This window comes from Taudactylus pleione, unplaced genomic scaffold (assembly GCF_031769625.1).
Source record: "Taudactylus pleione unplaced genomic scaffold, aTauple2 ptg001684l, whole genome shotgun sequence".
Lineage (NCBI taxonomy): Eukaryota > Metazoa > Chordata > Amphibia > Anura > Myobatrachidae > Taudactylus > Taudactylus pleione.
Window position 1 is genome coordinate 58,945 of NW_028286081.1, and position 19,272 is coordinate 78,216.

The following is a 19,272-nucleotide window of genomic DNA, read 5'->3' on the forward strand; positions in this document are numbered from 1 at the left end:
TTGAAAAACTAGTGCCTTTCTGTAAAATAGCAGTAATCCGTTTTGCAGTCTCTACCATTTGCCTTCCATGCCGGATTTAGAAAACCACTGACATAAAGAAAGGAAACAGGATAGAGCTGTTTGTCTGAATGCTGTTGTACGTCTGTTTTGGGTCGCTTTGTGTAGCACTTTTGTCGGATACAAACATTTCTTAGTTTACCCAAAGCATTTAAATGATTTATTTTAGTCTCATGATTTGGCTGTCATGGGTTAGTAGATGAAATCAAATGGGCTGAAGAAAGTTCCCATAATATGAGGCACATGAGTTGTACGTACACAGGGCCTGATTCAGCAGTTCATGCTAGTGCACTGCTCAACGCAGATTCCCGATGTTCGGGAATCTACGCAGGCGCATGACCCGTTCTGCACATGTGCAGAACGGGTATGCGATCCCGCTCGCAGACTGGCAGTGATTGACAGTCTGCTGCCGTTTGTGGGCGAGGAGGGGGCGGCGATGGCCTCAGTTTCCTGAAACGGAAGCACGTCGCCACCGTAGGAGGGGAGGGAAGAGGCCAGGATCTCCGTCGGCTGACAGAGATTCCCTGGCTTCTTCCTTCCAACTGCGGCGGCCGGCTGCGGGACCCCATGGGTCACTTCAGCCGGGCGATGTTACGCAGATTATCCGATGCTGCGTTGAACAACGCAGCTCGGATAAGTAATGCACAGGAGGCGTGAGGCTTTACAATTACGATCCTTGCTGAATCAGGCCCACAGATCTTAGCTTTGTGCCTTCACCGGGGGCCCCCAGCACTATCTTGCTTTATTTTTAGATTCATTTGTTATAACCTGTAACAACACTTGTGTTTAAAATGCCTGCTGATATGTGATTACAAAAAGGTATAACTTTTTTTTATTATAGAAGTGTATTGATTTAACTTATAATCTACATTTATACCTCTTTCACACCAAAATTCTGAGTCAGACTCTGAACACGACTCCATCCCGTGTCACAAGCGGGTCAGACCCCATTCAAACGGAACCCGTGTCAGCCTTGCAAAACTTGTGTGTGTCACTACAAATGGATGTTTTTCAGGCTTACAAAGATGAGGTCACAAAAACTGGGTGGTGACTGCTCTACAGCCGCTAATCTGCTCATTTTAGGCATGACCAAGGTCAAATGACCCGGTCGTGCCTTTAAAACCGCACTGTTACCCAGCTCAGTGCCGGGTTCGACCCTCGTACCATGGTCGGATTCCCCGGACACGCAACTCGGGTTGACCCTCACACCAAGTCAGGATCCAGGTTGTCCCAGCAATGACCCAGGTTATAAATTTGGTGTGAAAGGAGTATGAGTTATCTGTGACCAGTAGCGGATCCAGGAGTGGGGTGGGCACAGCCTACCTCTCCAGCCCAGCACGTCCTGCTGTGTGGAGGGTCCAGTGAGCTCTCCTCTCTTTCCCTGCCTAATGTGCTGCCGCAGCTGCGCTGCCATACAGTGGTTAGTGGGCCGGGTAGAAGGTTTATCCACCCCTGTCTGTGGCCCTTTTGAATGTTAGTGGGCAGTCCATACGGCCCCTTTATAGCTGTGTACCCAGCGACGGCAGATGTGACGGCGCGATATATTGGGCGGTTTGTACACACCGCACGATCTGGTGTACGAGCGTCCAAAATATTGTTCCACTACCGCATCCAGAAGTATGATGTCGGCCGCCAGAACTTCTGATTAGCCGTGCATACACTGCAGATCAGTATATATGACGAATGACAAACGGGAGTGCACGATAGTGTGTACACACTGGCGTCACGATATGGACGATATGTTGTTCCAATTCGCCTCAAAACAGTCCAATATATCCTCTCGTGTGTCCCCATCTTATCAGGGTCACCATAACTGGTCTGGTTCAAAAAGAATCACTTTATTGCCACCAGTAAATGTATATTGTATAAATTAAAGCCATAAGTCAGTCAGGGCTGCAGTTTTCTAAATTATATCAATATTTGGTGGTGACATTGTTAAAGCTGTAGTAAAACTAGTGTAGGTAGAAAATTGTCTATTTTCAGTCTATTTTTAATATTGTTTTCTTGCAGAGTAGCTATTACTGCCAGCTACAAGTGTATGTTACTGTCATTGTCATACTATGCTCATACAACTAATAATAATATAACATAAACAGGATGCTGATTGGAGGATACAGGATTTCCCCTACAAAATAAAACGTAAAACTAAGTAAAAAAAAAAAAAAAAAAGTAATCCTAATGAAACCAATTATTAAATCATAATACCAATAAAATTGTTCTAGTCATCCAAAGAATAAGCAAGAAAGTGTCTGTGTGCGTGTGCGTCTGTCAATTTGTCCTTTATGTACAGCCAGAGTTTTTACCTTGCTCCACCAAATTTGGCATGGTGGTGTTGTTTGATCAGGATTAGATTTTTGGCTATGTTTGAAGTTCCTCAGGGCCACATAGTCTACATAGTGCCCACCAAGTAGGCCGTGGAGTCTTTGAAATTTTGATTTAAGCAAGTTTGCTCAGGATGTCTTCCAGCGCCTAAAACTGCACTGATCGGAAGGCACAGGCTGATATGTACCAGTGGGGGGGCAGGCAGAGATCCAACAGAAGTGCAGTGAGTCAGAGGATCAACTGTCACACTTCACCTGCACTGACAGTTACTAATCTCCTCCAAGCACATTTTCATATGCCATTGTCTCCAATGTTGGTCTGCAGAGATTTCTGCTCCACAGTAATTTATGTACTGCACTGATAAATGAAGGCTGCAGATGGACTTCAAGGTCCAGTCTTCATCCCGGGCAAGTCCGGGTAACCTAACTAGTTAATCATAATTATTATGATCATGTAACACCCCCAGGTGGCAAAGAAATGTTTGGGCCAGATAAAGAACCGTCTGCATATTCATGTACTATTGCAAACACAATAAATAAAAAGCAAATCGCTTTTTGAGGGAATAAAGCCAGGTACATATGAATCAAGTTTAATGCCAGATTATATGTACAAAAGTGTTGAATGCTATGTATGTTTATATACTGTATGTATGTATAATCTTGTATCAAGTGTAAAGGCCCCCTTACATGGTGCGATATGCACACAGCGATGCGGTGGCCGATCCAACAGCCGACATATTGGGCAATCCCCACACACGGAGCGATCTAGTGCACGCCTGATATGCCTGCACCCCCACCCGCATAACACTGCATGGGCTTGATCGTTGATCCCCCAGATCAATTGAACAAGCAGAAAGATCTGGAGGAGCATCAGACGACCCCCCAAGGGAACGTGCACTGGCCGATATCATGCCCACACACAGAACGATATATCGGCGATATATCGTTCCAATCCGTCGGATTGGCCGCTATATCGCTCCGTATGTGGGGGCCTTTCATTTTTTTGAAATGTACATATTATATAATCTTAGAAAACACAGACAGAGTAAGTGCTTCAAACAATACTCGGAATGTACAAATAACTAATTGTGTCTTCAAAACACTACTTGGAATGTGCAGAAGTGTTTGTAGTATTCAAAATACTGCATGGAATGTAAAAAACAGTCAGCACATGTAATACAGGAACTGTGCCTACATGTTTCTCTCCAATGAAACCTTGAAATAATACAATAAATAGCGTGCCTCCCTAAAATGGCCATGCAAACCTGCTCATTGGTAATAGATCTGGCCGTAAATTCAAATTACAGTTTGTCCATCATTAAAAAAAGTTTATAGATCAGTAAAAAAAACATGACATCATAACTTTCACTGACATTACTACACTAAAAAGAACATGCACCATACTATAAGCTTTGGAAGAGCCGTCGAGACATACGGCGGGCCCGAGTGATACTGAGGGGTATGCCCAAATCCAGGAGGCGTCGCTATGCCCCTTTCAAAAATCAATGAAAAATACTATGCGCACCACTACAAATTGGAGGAACGCTTGGATGGGGTACAATTGTCCCCATCAACAGCTAACTGAGGCCCTCTATCAAGCCCAGTCCCAGGTAATTAACCCCTCTCTTGCTCCCCTCTCGGCGCCCCTGAGCTTTGGAACTCAATATTTTTGCATTACCAGTTCCCAAACCCCTGCTAGTCTTTAAGATTGCTATAAATTTCATATTTATATGTATAAAACAATTCTCGTGTCAGTATAAAATTGCAGTTTTTTCTTTTGTTTTGTTATAAAACTGTCAGTAAAAATATCTATATTTTTTTTTTGTCAGGAAATATATCTCAATGTAGTATGTAATGGCACAACATAAGCGTCTGGTTATGCTCCCTGAGGCAACTGGGTATAGCAGTTGTCACACCAAGACCTTACCCACTAATCCATGTACTTGGCTGATTGTTTCCTGGCAAATCCGGGGCCTGGGTAGAATTACATAACATTCGAGTTTATTGTCCATTTTAGTTGAGAAGTCGTAATCAGAGTTCTAATCTGTACCAAAATAATTCTGCTACTTTATAGAGTTACCAATGCTATTCTTGCCTGGTTGTTAATAAATATGTTTAGAATGAGCTTATTTAAAAAAATATATTTTTTTCCCCTGATACAGCGGTGGCGGCATTCTGCAAAATGATTTTTAGTTCAATATAATATTTTTACTAGGTTTGTATAAATAGGGTTTTGTAGTAATAGAATAATAATTGTGAAAGCAGAATGTAGGACACTGTAGAAAAAAAAATTAATTATATGTTGGTTAAAAGCACCGTTGCTGGAGAGCAGCATCTTGGGGGCATGTTCTCATGACACTACATGTTATTTTTGGCTGCAGTACTGCTCCCTTGGTAGTACAGAACTGTACTGCAGCCTATGGCTCTCTGATGCCTTCATAGGAGCACACTGTGCAGATCAATGAGTCTCAGGCTTTTCCTGTTGTGCCTCCTTCAAGAAACATTTGCTTCCTCCTCTTTAATAAAGTAAACACATTATATATTGGGGCTTATGAAGTTCAAATTAAAAAAAAAAAAAGTGCGGTAAATACCTAACCTTAGAGAAGGCTACCTTTCTAGTCATTTTTTGGAGATAATATTTGGCAATTAGATGATATGGGCTAAAAATGACCGCAGTGTCCATTAATAATGCAGAAACATTGGACAGATGATTATGGGAATGTTGGTAATACTGGTTGGAATATAACTGCAGATTACTGATATCGGCCTGTGTTGCATTCAGCTTCTGACTGCAGTCATGGCTGACTACTTGTGTCCATTCGGTCCTTAGAGTCCAAACAGCCTTTTAGATTGCCAAAATCTGCATTAAGATAACTCTGAGGACAAGAGACGCTAACTGGAAGCCTTGAAATTGCAGAACTATATTCTTTACCTAGATAAATAAAATATACTACAGTATTTGGGGAAAAGTGGCATGGCAGCCATCTTACCTGGTTGTGTTCTCTTAGAGCTTCTGGTGCCACTTCCGCTTACTGCTAACTTTGGAGGTATCCCTATCTTCATTCTTTTGATATTCTAATTGTGGAAGTTTTGGAAGTGTATTTGGGTCTTTGTCCCATTGATGCTAGAGGTTATTTCTGATAGTGTTTGATCCATTAAGGGAACATAACTGTTAGCTATCCCAATGCTTTATTTTTATACATTGCCTGTGCCTTGTACTACTGTATGATGACTGCCTCTCATTCTTATGCACTCGGCTCTGGGTATTAGTATTTATGTTCCCTCTACATGACCTCATCTCCCTTGCTTCTATTAAGTAATCTACCCACTGTTTTCGGAATCTATCTGTTACTGATGTCTGATGTAGTTTGGTGAAATGAAACATGTCAAAAGCCTCTGCGTGCAGTAATTTGGTAATTTAAGGGGTAAGAGGCTTTACATACTATAACTATTGGCGGGATGTACTAAGCATCGCATCTGCGATACGGTATATCCCGCCTGTCTTCGGCTACGTTGTGATGGCTCCGGAGAGAGGGACTTCCGGGTTTAACACCCAGATGTCCCTCTGGTGTCCTTCTGTGCATGTGCAGTAGGCCACGGTCCGCAGGGGGGTGATGGGAACATACCGATAAGAAGTCCATTGGGATGAAGCACCGGAATGCTTTGTACATATGGTAAATGCGGTAAAACCCCGAGAGAGAAAGAGAGAGAAAAAAATGTAAAAAATAAATAAACACTCATGAATAGGCCCCGAAGTGTTTGGAGTCACCAGTCATAACATGTAAAAGTGGGTAATAGAATTAGAGAATTAAAGGCAGTATATTTACTTTAAAGCGGCGATAACCATGATTATTTTTACTGGTGCTTATCACAATTTATTTTAAAAATCCTGGCGAGGTAACTGAGCAATACTTATACTGGCCATACACTAGTACGACTAGTACGTCCTGGCCGCACGATTGACACACGATGTACATACGATCTCATGATAGGATCGATCTGCAGTTTAAGAGGGAAGGTCATTGAAAGAAGACACACTTCTTCAAAATGTAACTCAAATGATGCTGGTCAGACGCACGATGCATCACATGCACAAATACACGGCACGATCTGCATACGATTACGATAGATACTATGGGCTGCACATCTGATCATACGATATGAGCGGCGGGAGCATGCATCGGATCATATCCTACCTAAATACTACACGATTTTGACACAATTCATCGTACGACGCGTCTAAAATCGTGCAATCGGCCTGAAATCGTGCTGGTGTATGGCCAGCATTAGCTACCTCTGTGATAATGGTAATAGTTAACTAAGCACTTGGCCGAGCCTGTCTCAGGGGATCTGTGCATGCATTGCCTTACATATGTACCGTAGTGGTGCTGAAAGGACATTCAGTTTTACTAATAAAAAATGAAATAAAAAATAACTGAGTAAAATAAATCAGCTAATAATCTGAAATTTTTTTTACCATTTTGAAATTGTTTTAAGGACCAAAGCATTTTTTTCAGTTACTTTCTTCTGTTATTGCTATCGTAAGGACAAATGTCGGCGGGCTCCACGTACAATAATCTAGCCTATACTTTGCATAGGAAAGCTATCACCATCGAGACCCCCCAAATATATGCAGAGATATTGCAGGTCTTACCCCATAGATGTTTAGAGTAAAGGTTGGGATTGTCACCCCACAATAAATATCCGCCGTAGTTACTAAATCAAAATATTGATTGATGATTGATACATAAAAAGAAGAAAAACTATTAATTTGTTTTATTTTACTCTATAACATTAAATTACCTTTAGTAATATAAGTCATAGTGTTCTGATGCTATATCTGGTAAGAAATATCGATACAGTTGTTATATATATTCTGAGTTAAAATATTTAATTTTATTTTAATATAAGCTTAGTTTGTATTTTGTACTGTAACTGTAAAGCACTTTGAGTCCTTTAGGAGAAAAGCGCTATATAAATAAAATTATTATTATTATTATTATTATTTCATATGTTGGAATATCTGGAGCAGTCTTAGCCAAAATAAATGGCTCCAGTTTCTAAATCCAATAATCTGTAAAGCACATTGAGAACTACGGTGTAATAGGTGCTGCTTTTAAATAGTCACCAAGTATTATTGGTAAAACATTAAATGACAACTTGTTAGAGGAATGAGACTAAGTAAAGTTTCTACCACTTACTTCAGTCTAACTTATCAAACAGTGCAATATATGTTTGACCTTTCCGGGCTAGTGTGGGTGCTTATAGCCTTGACTACTCTAGCTCAGTTTATATTCAATTATATTTAAGTTTGGCAAATGTCTCTGGACATCTGACAAAGGGCCTGATTCACTACGGATGGTAACTGCGAATGCAATAGCGATTACGCACGCAGTCTCACTGGGATAGTATGCTAATCCATTGCGATCGCTATGCCGCCGTAGCATAACATAAGGACGCCCACTTACCTTACACACATCCGTAATGTTTAGCAAGTCTGCAAAACCATCGGTACAGTCGAGTACAATCGGGGCCTCACGCACACTTGCACAAGATCTGACTTTATTCAGGAATTACTAACTTCTACGCACGCTATGAGACCTCAGGTTGCGTAAGGTATCGCAGTGGCTAATTTATGCATGCCCCTGCAACGGCGCTCCAACAGACTGGCACACCTGCGTTTCGCAGACCACCCTCCTATCACCTTCCACAAACGGCACTTCCTGTCAATCACTCTGCGATGGGTCTGCGTAGTCACTGCGATTGCAGTCCCGATCGAAGTGGCTGGTCCGCGCATTGCGATGCATATGCAAGCACAGTACGCAACAATCAACCGATTTTGTGCATATTAGCAGTTGCGATCCGTAATGAATCAGGGCCAAAATGCCTTGGGAAGTCCAGATCTTTCTACACAAAGTTTATACATAGATCTATGTATCATTTAAAGTGCACCCATCCATCAACTAGACACAGTGGTGACGGGATCCAATGCTACGTGTCACTTGTGCCTTAGTGAGGTCACTATTTCCATTCTCATGGATCCACACTGATTGCTATTGGTTGCATCCACCTTTTCGGTGCTAGATCCACTTTAATTGTCTTTACTTTACAACTTTGAAACAATTTACATCAACATTTATAATGTGTTCCTCCTTGTAGACAGCAAGGAGAAAACCCTCCTAGATCACCTTTCTGCAAACAATGGTCAAACCTGTTTCTTGCAGAGTATTATGAGATGTCAGAATTTTATTGATTCATTCAGTACAAAAGGCAAATTAGAGAGCAATTAACTATACAGTAGTCTCTATTGCATGAGCTTTATAGAGTCCCAGCCAGCTTGCCAAGTGTCACATTGATATTGCACAATTCCCCTCCATAAATAAATGTCTGGTATACAGTCAATACAATATATGTCATTTATAATGTGTGTGTATCTGGCAGGATAATCAGTGTTTTTGCGATTGAGCGCAACTATTGTCATAAGGTCTCTAAGTCGCCACATCACTTGGTGTATATAATACAACAGGTGGCGCAATACGCATAGTCAGCGGGTGTTGTTGGAAATGGATGTGTCTGTGCAGTGAGTTTTTCCAACAATTATTGAGTACAGGATTTCATCACCCAAACACTTTAATTAGTGTTTTCATCGGAGCCAATCTGTGTAGTATCCTGACATGCAGGTCAATGGAACGTAAACAAGATACAATTAAATATGCTTTATCCCAGTACATTCAGAGACTGTGGGGCTAATTCAGAGATATACGTGAACCTGATGGTTTATATACATCTCCAATGGTGTGAGATCTGCACATGCTCAGATGCTGCACTGCACATGCTCAGATCTGGTTCTGCGATATAGCTCGCAGTGCCCTGGCCTGGCACCTAAATGGCGTGTTGGGAAATGTGAATATCTCTGAAATACCTGCATTTGCAATTTTCCATTCAGTAGCATTTCTAATTTGCATTTGGATCTGCCTTTCCAGGAGCAGTTCAGAGAGGAGGAAGGAGAAGTCGCGAGATGCGGCCCGGTGTCGGAGGAGCAAGGAGACGGAGGTGTTCTACGAGTTGGCGCATCACCTGCCGTTACCGCAGAACATCAGCTCCCACTTGGATAAGGCCTCTATCATGCGATTGACAATCAGTTTCCTCCGCACACAAAAACTCTTATCGTCTGGTAAGAATGATAAAATGGCAATAACATATGGATTTTTATTACCACTAAGGGCTGGATTCAATTAACCGCAAAAATTACCGTGCAAGGAAAAGTGCTAGTCGCCTCGGACTTTTACGCCAGGAGCTATTCAATTATAAACCCTTTTCCTCACGGCTAATGCGTGTTAATCCATAGTTGCCGGGATAAGTGCCCAGAGCTATGTGTTAATGCGTGTGCGACACTTAATGCAGATTTCTGTTTGTGCCTCCCTCAGGCTCGTACAGAAATCCTCGTTAAGTGCAGCCTGCGGAATGCAGCGAGCTACAATTGAATAGCCCCGGCCACAGCATATTAGCCTGCTAATTGAATCCAGCCCTAGGTGTTCGTGTAGCCTGAATGTGCTGTTTTGCTTTTTGTTAAAAGTCATTTACATATTTTCTGATCATAACAAGTTTGGTGGCATTGTTGTTACTGCTGTCTGTGACATTGTAACATGTTAAGGTCATAAGCTAGGTGGCGCTATTGCTGTCTATGAAATTATAACTTTTCTAATGAGTTGAGCAACTTGACAGTCATTATTCACATTTCTAGGTAAAAGAGAGCATCTGAGGCATGTTCAATGAGCATATTACACTTAAACTATGCAGTTTATGTCTTATGTAACAAGCATTGGGAAACTGTTTTAAAACATTCTTAAGTCAATCAATAGCTAACAATTTAGCCTCCATTAATACAAAACAAATTATCTATCTATCTATCTATCTATCTATCTATCTATCTATCTATATACCATTTTTGGGAGCCTTTTGTGTGGTGCCAGTGTGTGGTGGGGTCCTTCTGTGTGGCGCCAGTATGTGCTGGGACCCTACTGTGTAGTGCCAGTGTCTGCTGGAACACATTTGTGCAGTGCTAGGGTTCTGCCAGTGTGTGGTTGGACCCTTATGTCCAATGCCAGTGAAAGCCCTTAACCCCCTCCTTGCCCCCCAGTACTGTGCCAACTACTGTCTAGCCTTGCCCCTTCCCTACCCCCAGTACTGCCTGCCCTTACTCCCCTCTAGCCCCTGCTCTACCCCAACTTCTCCCTGCTTTTACCCCCAGCTCTACCCCAACTGCTGCTTGCCCTTTACCCCCTCTGCCACAACTGCTACCTGCCTACCAGATTGTTCCAACTGCTGCCTGCCCTCACCCCCCATAGTATATTATGGGCCCCAGAGACAGCGTAGTAAGACCCCAATATTTTAAAGTGAGGGTTCCCTGGGACCAACACATGTTTTCACTCAGCGCGATCACTGCAGGCACTGGTTTTGATTGATGTAAGTGCTTTGCTAAACTTCTGTTTTGTTTGTGAGGTGGAAACTTTGTTATGCTGGGTACACATTGGCAGATCCATTGGGCGTTCAATTAATCAACCAATATATTGTGTGTGCGTCGGCCAGAGTGTACCAGCGATATGTCACAGACCTATTGCTTCGGCTCTGCTGCAGAGCAAATAGCAGATATGTCTGCAGATATATCTGCCCATCGTGCTGTGTGTACGGGCTGGTCAACCGCCCATCCGTACACTCGCTGCAGAGGCCGCGATGTGATCCCCGGCCAGCGGGACCCGTGGCCGGATGGTTGTTCAGTGTGTATGAACAACCATCATCTGCAGATTTATCTTTCTGGTGTGTACCCAGCTTTACCATAGAGGCGAGTCAGTGGCTAGATAGACAATGCAGGCACTAGGACACTCACCAAATCCAATTAAAATGAATATTTAATAGATCAACTTTAAATCCATCAACGAATCAAATAAGTAGACATTTCAACCCTCGCAGGGGTCTTTAACAAGACACAGCAGAATGCAGCAGGCAGCATCAGTCAGCAGAGCAGGAAGCATGTACCTATACATGTAATACACACATATCAGTTGCGTTATCTTTTTTAATTGTGTTCTTTTGGATTTTTTTCTTCTACAGTATAACATAACTCAGCGCACTAACTAAAAATAATCTGACTGAAAAAAAATAACAAATGACCATTGTTGTCATAAACACTTTGTTACAGGAACAAATAAAATAAAGGTCTGATAACCCTGCCAAGTATTTCACCATCTCAAGTATTTGTGAAATATTTGTGACGAGAGCTAGGTTATTACACAATAAATGCACATTTTTTCAAGACTTGTTTATTAAGTTAAGCATTATCCCAAAGATAATGGGGTCGGTTCACCGCATGTTGCTGTCGGGCATTTATCTGGCAGTTACATAGGCTGCGATCAGAATCTGCCTTCTACATTTATCCTGAGGAAGCCACCGGCACCCATTCCGCACATAATAAATTCTGCCCCACAGAGTGGAGGTTTCTTGGCGGAGGTTTAGAAATCGCTCCTAACTTGTCTCTCTGGCTAAAACTGCATCTAGGAAATGTGAGAGAAAACTGTCACATTTGTAAACTCAACCAATGTATTATAGTCACAGATCAGGCAAACTCGCATGTTTTTCAGACTTGAAAAAAAAAACTCTCAAGATTTAAACTATCATCCAGGTATTTCCTGTATTGAAAATACAACTCGATCAATGTATTAGTGTGAGAGTTTTACTGTTGTACTGCTAAACTCTCACATTTTCTAAACTCTCACCCTATTACATTTGGCCCCTTGTGTCATTTCTGTAACTAGTACTAAGAGTCCTGTTAGTGCCATCTTGTTACAATAAATACAGGTTTTTTTCACTTGCTATTGCCCCCGAAGTTTTTTCTAATCATATATTATATGGTCAATGAGTGTTGATGTGGTCAATGTCAACATGCTGAGCATGTCAACATTCTCGTGTTGACGTGATGAATGTCCACAAAATGTACCACACCCCACTCGAGAAGCAAGAACAACAGCAGCACTAGAGACAATGGGAACGCAAGGACAGGTTTGTAACAGTAAGGGTTGCCGCCGGATACAAACTATTAGGCATAAAGGGCCTCATTTACTAACGAGTTTTATCACCATAACGAGTGATAAATGTCACTGTGTATGATAAATGGTGCTCCAGCCAATCGGCTTTCAACTGTCAACTGTTAGAAAAATGACAGTTGGGAGCTGATTGGCTGGAGCACCATTTATCATATGCAGTGACATTTATCACTCATTTTGGTGATAAAACTCTTTAGTAAATGGGGGCCAAAGCATGAGTTTAGTGGGATTTATTTTAATAGTATATATTAGGGAAGCAGTTGATGAGACTGTACATAAAGGCAAGCATTCAGTCACTGAACAAGATTTGGAGACAAATGACAAGGAGTACAGGTGCTAATGAGAGAACAAGATGAAAGATGGCTCTGTCGGAGGGAGTTTACATTGTATACAGTACTATAGGGATGCAGAGATAAACTGAGGCTGTAGATCATCCCTCTGTGTGTTAATGGAATTAAGGTACATTTTTCTCATAATAAATCTCTCACTTTGTTTCAATTCTATAAAATAATAGGAAACAAGAAACTATACTAGACTTGCTGACTATACTAGACTTACTTACTTTAAACTATACTAGACTTGTGATCAGTCACTTTTTATGTGAACCCTGTAAAATGACTGTTTTCTCAAAGTATTGTCTTTGTGGCTCAGCAGCTGCCCCAGACTTTTCCAAGTCGTGGTTTTGTAAAAGATTAATTAAGTTTGTTTAGTAAATATAATGGATTCAAATTATAAGCCACTATTTAGATCGCAGATAGCCGGTAGCTATTTATCTCTGATGCTTCCCAGAGACTTGCTGTCAGATAAGACCAAAGTATGGTTCAAATCAAAGACAACAAAACATTTGGGTGTTAAGCAGAGGGAGCTGAGCGAGCGGTTTCCATGCCCTGGCAGTCCGTGCACATGTGCTGCCTGGTGATGGGGCAGATTATTGGTAGTTGAAGTATTATCGCTGGTATTTTTGGGTAGTTAGATGGGCAGTACTGCTCTGACGGAACATACTGAACATTTCCTAAATGAGTTTTTCCCCAGGAGTGATTAGTATCTCAGTTTGTTTTGATGAATAGGAGGTCATACAGTAATTAGTGTTATAGGATTGGTTATGGGATGTTAGCGAGATAACAAATGTAGTCTTTGTTTGCACACAGTGGAGGCAGCTATTTTGTGAGCAGGGTCATGTTACATGTTTTCAGCACAGTACATAGACAAGTGACAAGTTCACTTTAAAGATACCGTTTACACCACTAAACCAAACATCAATTCTTCCAGTTCATTACAAATCATCATTATTAATGAATTAGCATCTTGGGAGATAAGAAGATGAGGATTTCAGGAGTCAGAGATGTACGCTAATGTCACCGCAGCTGCTAATGTTGCAGCCATCCGGAGATGTATTGACTGTCGTCTTTGCGAATCCAAGTATCTGCATAGAAAGGGCCTGATTCAGTAGCATACGCAATAACGATTACGGACGCAGTCGAGCGATTGTCTGCCATTGCTCATGTGTACAAGCCACACTGCGCCTGCGCAGCGTTTGCATTGCGATTACGGACGCACAAGGAAATCCTTCACAAAGTGATTTACAGGCTGTCAGCGTTTTGGGGGTGGTCAGAAAAAATGCAGGCGTTTCATGGGCGTGCATAAATTAGCCACTGCTATTGCATACGCAGCATGAGAGCGCTCTGCGTGCGAGGAGACTTGCAGTATCTGTGACTGGTCAGACCTGTTGTAAATGCGGCATGACTGGCCGATGTGCGTCGATGGTACCGATGTTTACGCAGAAGAGCGAGGTTGGACAGATGTGAGAAGGCAGCAGTAGGCGTCTTTATGCTGGCTGAGCTTTGGCAAGCATTAGCATGTTTTCCCAGCTGCATTCCGTGCGAAATCGTAGCTGCGAATGCTACTAAATCAGGCCCAAAGACGCGCAGAATGGCCGTGGGAGCTGAGACGTCGTATGTATGTTTACTGTGTACGTGATCGCAGAAGCAGGATGTGACACGCCCCCAACGGTCACAACACGCCTTTATTTTTACCCGACACTGCTCATTACCATCCGCAATGCTCCCTGACGTCAATCACATTGCGAATGAATACTTGCTGCGATCGACTATGGTAAAGGACTTTGACGCATGCGCAGTGCGATTACGAAAACAATAATGCAGTTGGTCCAAACTTTCTTGAATCACGACATCATAAAGTATCAGCATATTTTTCACGGCATCCCTAGGCCAAAAGTTAGTTATTCAAAAGTAAATTGTGCTTCCCTGCCGTCTTTAGGTTCAATTATGTGGTTGCACTTCTGTTTGTCCACATAATTTATGCTTGCCAGCAATCAGCACTAGTTTTGGCTATCACATTAACCATAATTTCATTCTGTTGTGGACCACCAACCCGTGGCACCTCTACAAGTGCCTGCGACACCCCAGGATACCACAGCACCCAGCCCAACCTCTCAATGAATATTGCCCCAAATGGTTGGATGTGACTAAAATTGATTAGATCTCTTCTGATCATTTCTTAAAAACAGTCGGCAGTGGATGACTAATGCCCCCCATACCTCAGCGACGCATTGACGAAATTTCCAGATCCTCAGATGCCGGGGTTGGGGCATTGAGGAAATCCAATATGATAGATTTCCCTGATTTGCCGATCCCAAACAAAATATTATCGAGATAGACGAATCAGGGATTTTTAACATGAAGCATTTCCCTGATTCCCTAACAGATGGCAGATCATCGAAGGCCGCCAGTCAGATCAGGGAGTCAGGGAAACAGCTGTCTGATGTATGGGGCCCTTAAGTGTTATATATAGCCTATGTGGAAGTTATTTCTATGTAAAAGACAGTTATGTTGTAACAAAATGCAATCAAAAATATAACAATGAGGCAATTTACTAAAGTAATTGCGACATGGCAGGAGCCCATAGCTGGTTTAAAGTGATTATCTGTGCTGCGATCTGGTATAAGTTACATTTCTGCACTTTTGCACCTATGTTAGCAAATACTTCCAGTTTCTCCTAAAGTCTAATGCCAATTTATGGTTCCAGCATTGTTCTGGCTACTCTTCCTCATATTTCAGGATAATGCTATCCAGCTTTTGGTGTAGTGAGCCAGATGTGTGTTATGAATATTGTTCTCTGGTTTAATCCAATAGGACAGAATTAAAGCTGCTAAAAAGGCCTCAGAAAATGTTATACTCAGTCCAGGGGCAGCCTTTTAAACAGACTTCTTGTTAGGTGCTTATTTAACACCTTCGCTGTTTAGGCTTCTCTCACCCCTGAGACTATTTTTGCAATGGTCACAGTCCAACATCAATATCACTATTCTTATTATGCGGTACCACGCCACCAAAAAAACCTAGTTTTTGTTTTGTTTTATTGGGGGTGGGGGGCCTCTGGGGTTGATTCAGGTGTGGATTGCGTCACGGAATGCGATTCTGCATTGCATCTACATCACAGATTTTGTTCCACCCCATAGTTGTGAGCAGAAAGATCTGCATGTTTCCGCCGATTCCAGGGGTACAGTTTATGGCAAGGATACGCTGGCATTGCGCCCTGTGATTGAATTGACCTCTTTAAATTTGTTTATACCGTCTCATACACCATATAAAATCCACGCAAAATGGCAGAAAAAGTGTTGTTGTTTTTTTAATAGTGAGTTAAAACACATATGTTTCATGCTTCAGCAATAATCCACCAAAAATAGCAAAGAGTAGGATTCTATACAGTAGGTTTTTAGAGATCTGGGCATTAGGACCCCTCATTCTCTGTAAATTGTGATGTTTTGTGTAATTGTGGGTGTCATTGTCTGGTGTTCAGACAATAATTACCAAGGGCGCTTAGTCCAGAGCAGTCAGGCTAACGAAAACCGGCACCTGATTGGTTGATGTGGTTTACAGCACATAATTTCATTATGGCAGAGGTTCCTAAACTGTGTGCCGTGGCACCCTGGGGTGCCTCAGGACACTTGCAAGGGTGCCTCAGGTTGGTGGTCCAGCACCAAATCTAATTATTTATGGTCAATGTAATGTAAACATGTGGACAAACAAAAGCGCAAACCTTTCCACCAGCACATAACTGAACCTAAGGATGACAGTGTAAAAGAGGTATTACATAATTTTAAGTCGCTTTTAGAGCGACTGCAGCAAAGATATGTAAGGACAATTCTGTACTGTAATTATTTTGTGTTTTATTTAAATCAGTCATGGGCAACATGTGACCCAGGGTCTCAAGTTGCTCTCCAAGCCTTGATCTGAGCCCCACAGCTAGTCACGCTGTGTGGCGTATTGAGGCTAGATGTATGAGGACACATCTGTAGGTAGGATTTATATATACTGAACATCTGTAACATGTGCAACATAAAAAAAAATGATGTAATACCTCTTTCTGACCTGGGTTATTGCCGGGGTAACCCAAGTCCTGGCTTGGTGTTAGTGTCAACCTGGGTTCTGTGCCCCAGGTCCTCGACCCTGGTTACGACCAGGGTTATTCCCAGGACCGACCCGGATATGCTGCAGTCTGAAAGGTGTAATCCAAGTTACGGTAAAAGGAACTGATTGGCGGATCAGGAACTTTTCATGACTCATCTTTGTGAGCCTGTATAAATACGTCCACTTCTAATGACACTGCTTTGCAGGGCTGACACAGGGCTGGGTACAGTGTGCAAGGCGACAAACCGGGAATAACTTGGGTCCAAGGTTCAGAGTGAAAGGGGTATGAAGAGCTGTAGCACATGTTGAAACAGAGGGCCTGATTCAGACCCGGTCGCGAGGCTGCATTCGCACACAGCCTGTCGATGTTTGCAACCTGCGCATGCGTACAAGACGCAGTGCGCGTGCGCAAACCAGTCACTGCGATCGGGAAGCGATCGCGGCCAGAGCGCTGCCGCTCCGGAAGCATGAGTGATAGGACGTGCCGTTTGTGGGTGGTGACATGGAGTTGTCGATGGTAACACGTCACATGGCTAAATTAAACACATTAGCACTCGCAGTGCTTGCGGTAGGGTATGGTCAACCACAAGTGGTGCGTATGGGTCAGATGTTACTTGATGTTACCGATTGTTTAATACACTTCCTGGAGATGACGTATGTTACTAAGGGAAAGTGGGCGTCTTGTGTCAGGCTGGTGGGCATCTAATTTCATACCGCGATCGCACGGCAAAACATAGTGGGCTTGCTAATGTCTTGCTAGCGATCGCGGTATTTGCATACTTTGCGGATGGCTGCGTGTGAACGCAGCCTTTTGACCGAGTCTGAATCAGGCCCAGTGTTCAATATCCAGGATCAGACCCAGGATTTAGGTGTGAAATGGGTATTTGTAACGCTTATGACACTCACTATCCAGAAATGAGAAACAGTTTCCAAAATTATAAGGATTCCATTTTTACTCTGCTTGCTTGATATAATATGAAGTTTATTTAATACCATAATGCAGTGGTTCCCAATCATGGCACCCTAGAGTAACAGCATTGTTTTCATGGTACCGCCCCTAAGTTTAAAAGTGTTATTAAGAGATTCAGAATAAAATGTAGTAAAGTGAATTAAATTGCCCCCCAGCTACTTCCTGATTTGTTAACAAATGTGTTTGTTTTATCTTGTATCAACCTGCTGAGATGTTATTAAAGATAGGTGTTTCTTGATGTTAAAGAGGAGGGGAAGGGAGCAGGAATCTGGACGCCAGGCATGTACTAAGGACACGCCGTATGGCTCTTTTGCAGGGACGACTGGGGCTGTAGAACATGAATAAATAGAAATGATAAATATCGACCTTTTGAATGTGTCAACCATTTGACCATGTCGACCTAAATACATGTCTACATATGCTTGGTCAACCCAATGACCATGTCATCCTACTGACTGTCGACATTCAGAACCTGTCAACCTTCTGGTTTTGACCTTCAGACTGTCGACCAGGAAGCTCACACAGACCCAGGAGAACAGAGATGTATTGAACATTGGAGAGAGATAAAGTACCAACCAATCAGCTTATAACTGTAATCATACAGACTGTGGGCCTGATTCAGACCCGCTCGCTAGCGCTGTGCGCTTGCAAGCAGCCCGATGGTTTGCGAACATGCATGCGCATGCTTCGTTCTGCGCGTGCGCTTACTACTCTGTGCGATCACAGGCCGCTCGCTCGCCCAGCAAAACCAGCCCAGTGAAATGAGTGACAGGAGAGGCCGTTTGTGGGTGGTAACAGGGGCAGGACCCTAATAACGGGGGTGTGGAAGTGCGAACACAGGCGTGCCTGGGTGTTTCAACGCTGTATTTAAGGCGTGCATAATTAACAGGCAGCGTCATAGTGCACGTCACATGCCTGTTTTTTACACTGAAGTCCTCGCAGTGCTTGCGGCAGGGTAAGGCAACCACAAGCGCTGAGATCGCTACCGATGGTGCTCGATGTACCAATGTTTTAATACACTTCCTGGAGATGACGTGCGCAAGTGGGCGTCTCAACATACGCTTATGGGTGTCTGCATACACAGAGCGATCAGTCGCACAGCCAAAGTGGGTGTGCTTATGCCTTGGCGAGCGATCACTTCCCATGCCGTCACTTTGACAAATTTGCATACGCTGGATGCGAGCGATTGCATCTAGCGAGCGGGTCTGAATCAGGCCCAGTGTTTGAAAAATAACATTTAGGAGCTGATTGGTTGGTTCTTTATCTCTCTCTCCACTTTATCTCCAAGGTTTGATACATCTCCCCTAGAAACTTAACATAGATAGGCCATGACCTCGGTGCAGTAATGCTAACTGTGATATGAAAAAAAAGAAGCTTTAAATTTCATATCTTATCAA

The 19,272-nt window shown here is 42.7% G+C and overlaps 1 protein-coding gene across 1 annotated transcript in view; it reads left to right on the forward strand.

The window, feature by feature from the left end:
- Window positions 1–9,361: 9,361 nt before the first annotated feature.
- LOC148439583 (endothelial PAS domain-containing protein 1-like) overlaps window positions 9,362–19,272 on the forward strand; it is a gene marked incomplete at its 5' end in the record, with an annotated part of 61,590 nt that continues 51,679 nt past the window's right edge. Inside the window, one exon of the mRNA XM_088464551.1 lies at window positions 9,362–9,552. Coding sequence (XP_088320677.1) covers window positions 9,362–9,552 — 191 coding nt within the window. The remainder of the gene's footprint in view (window positions 9,553–19,272) is intronic.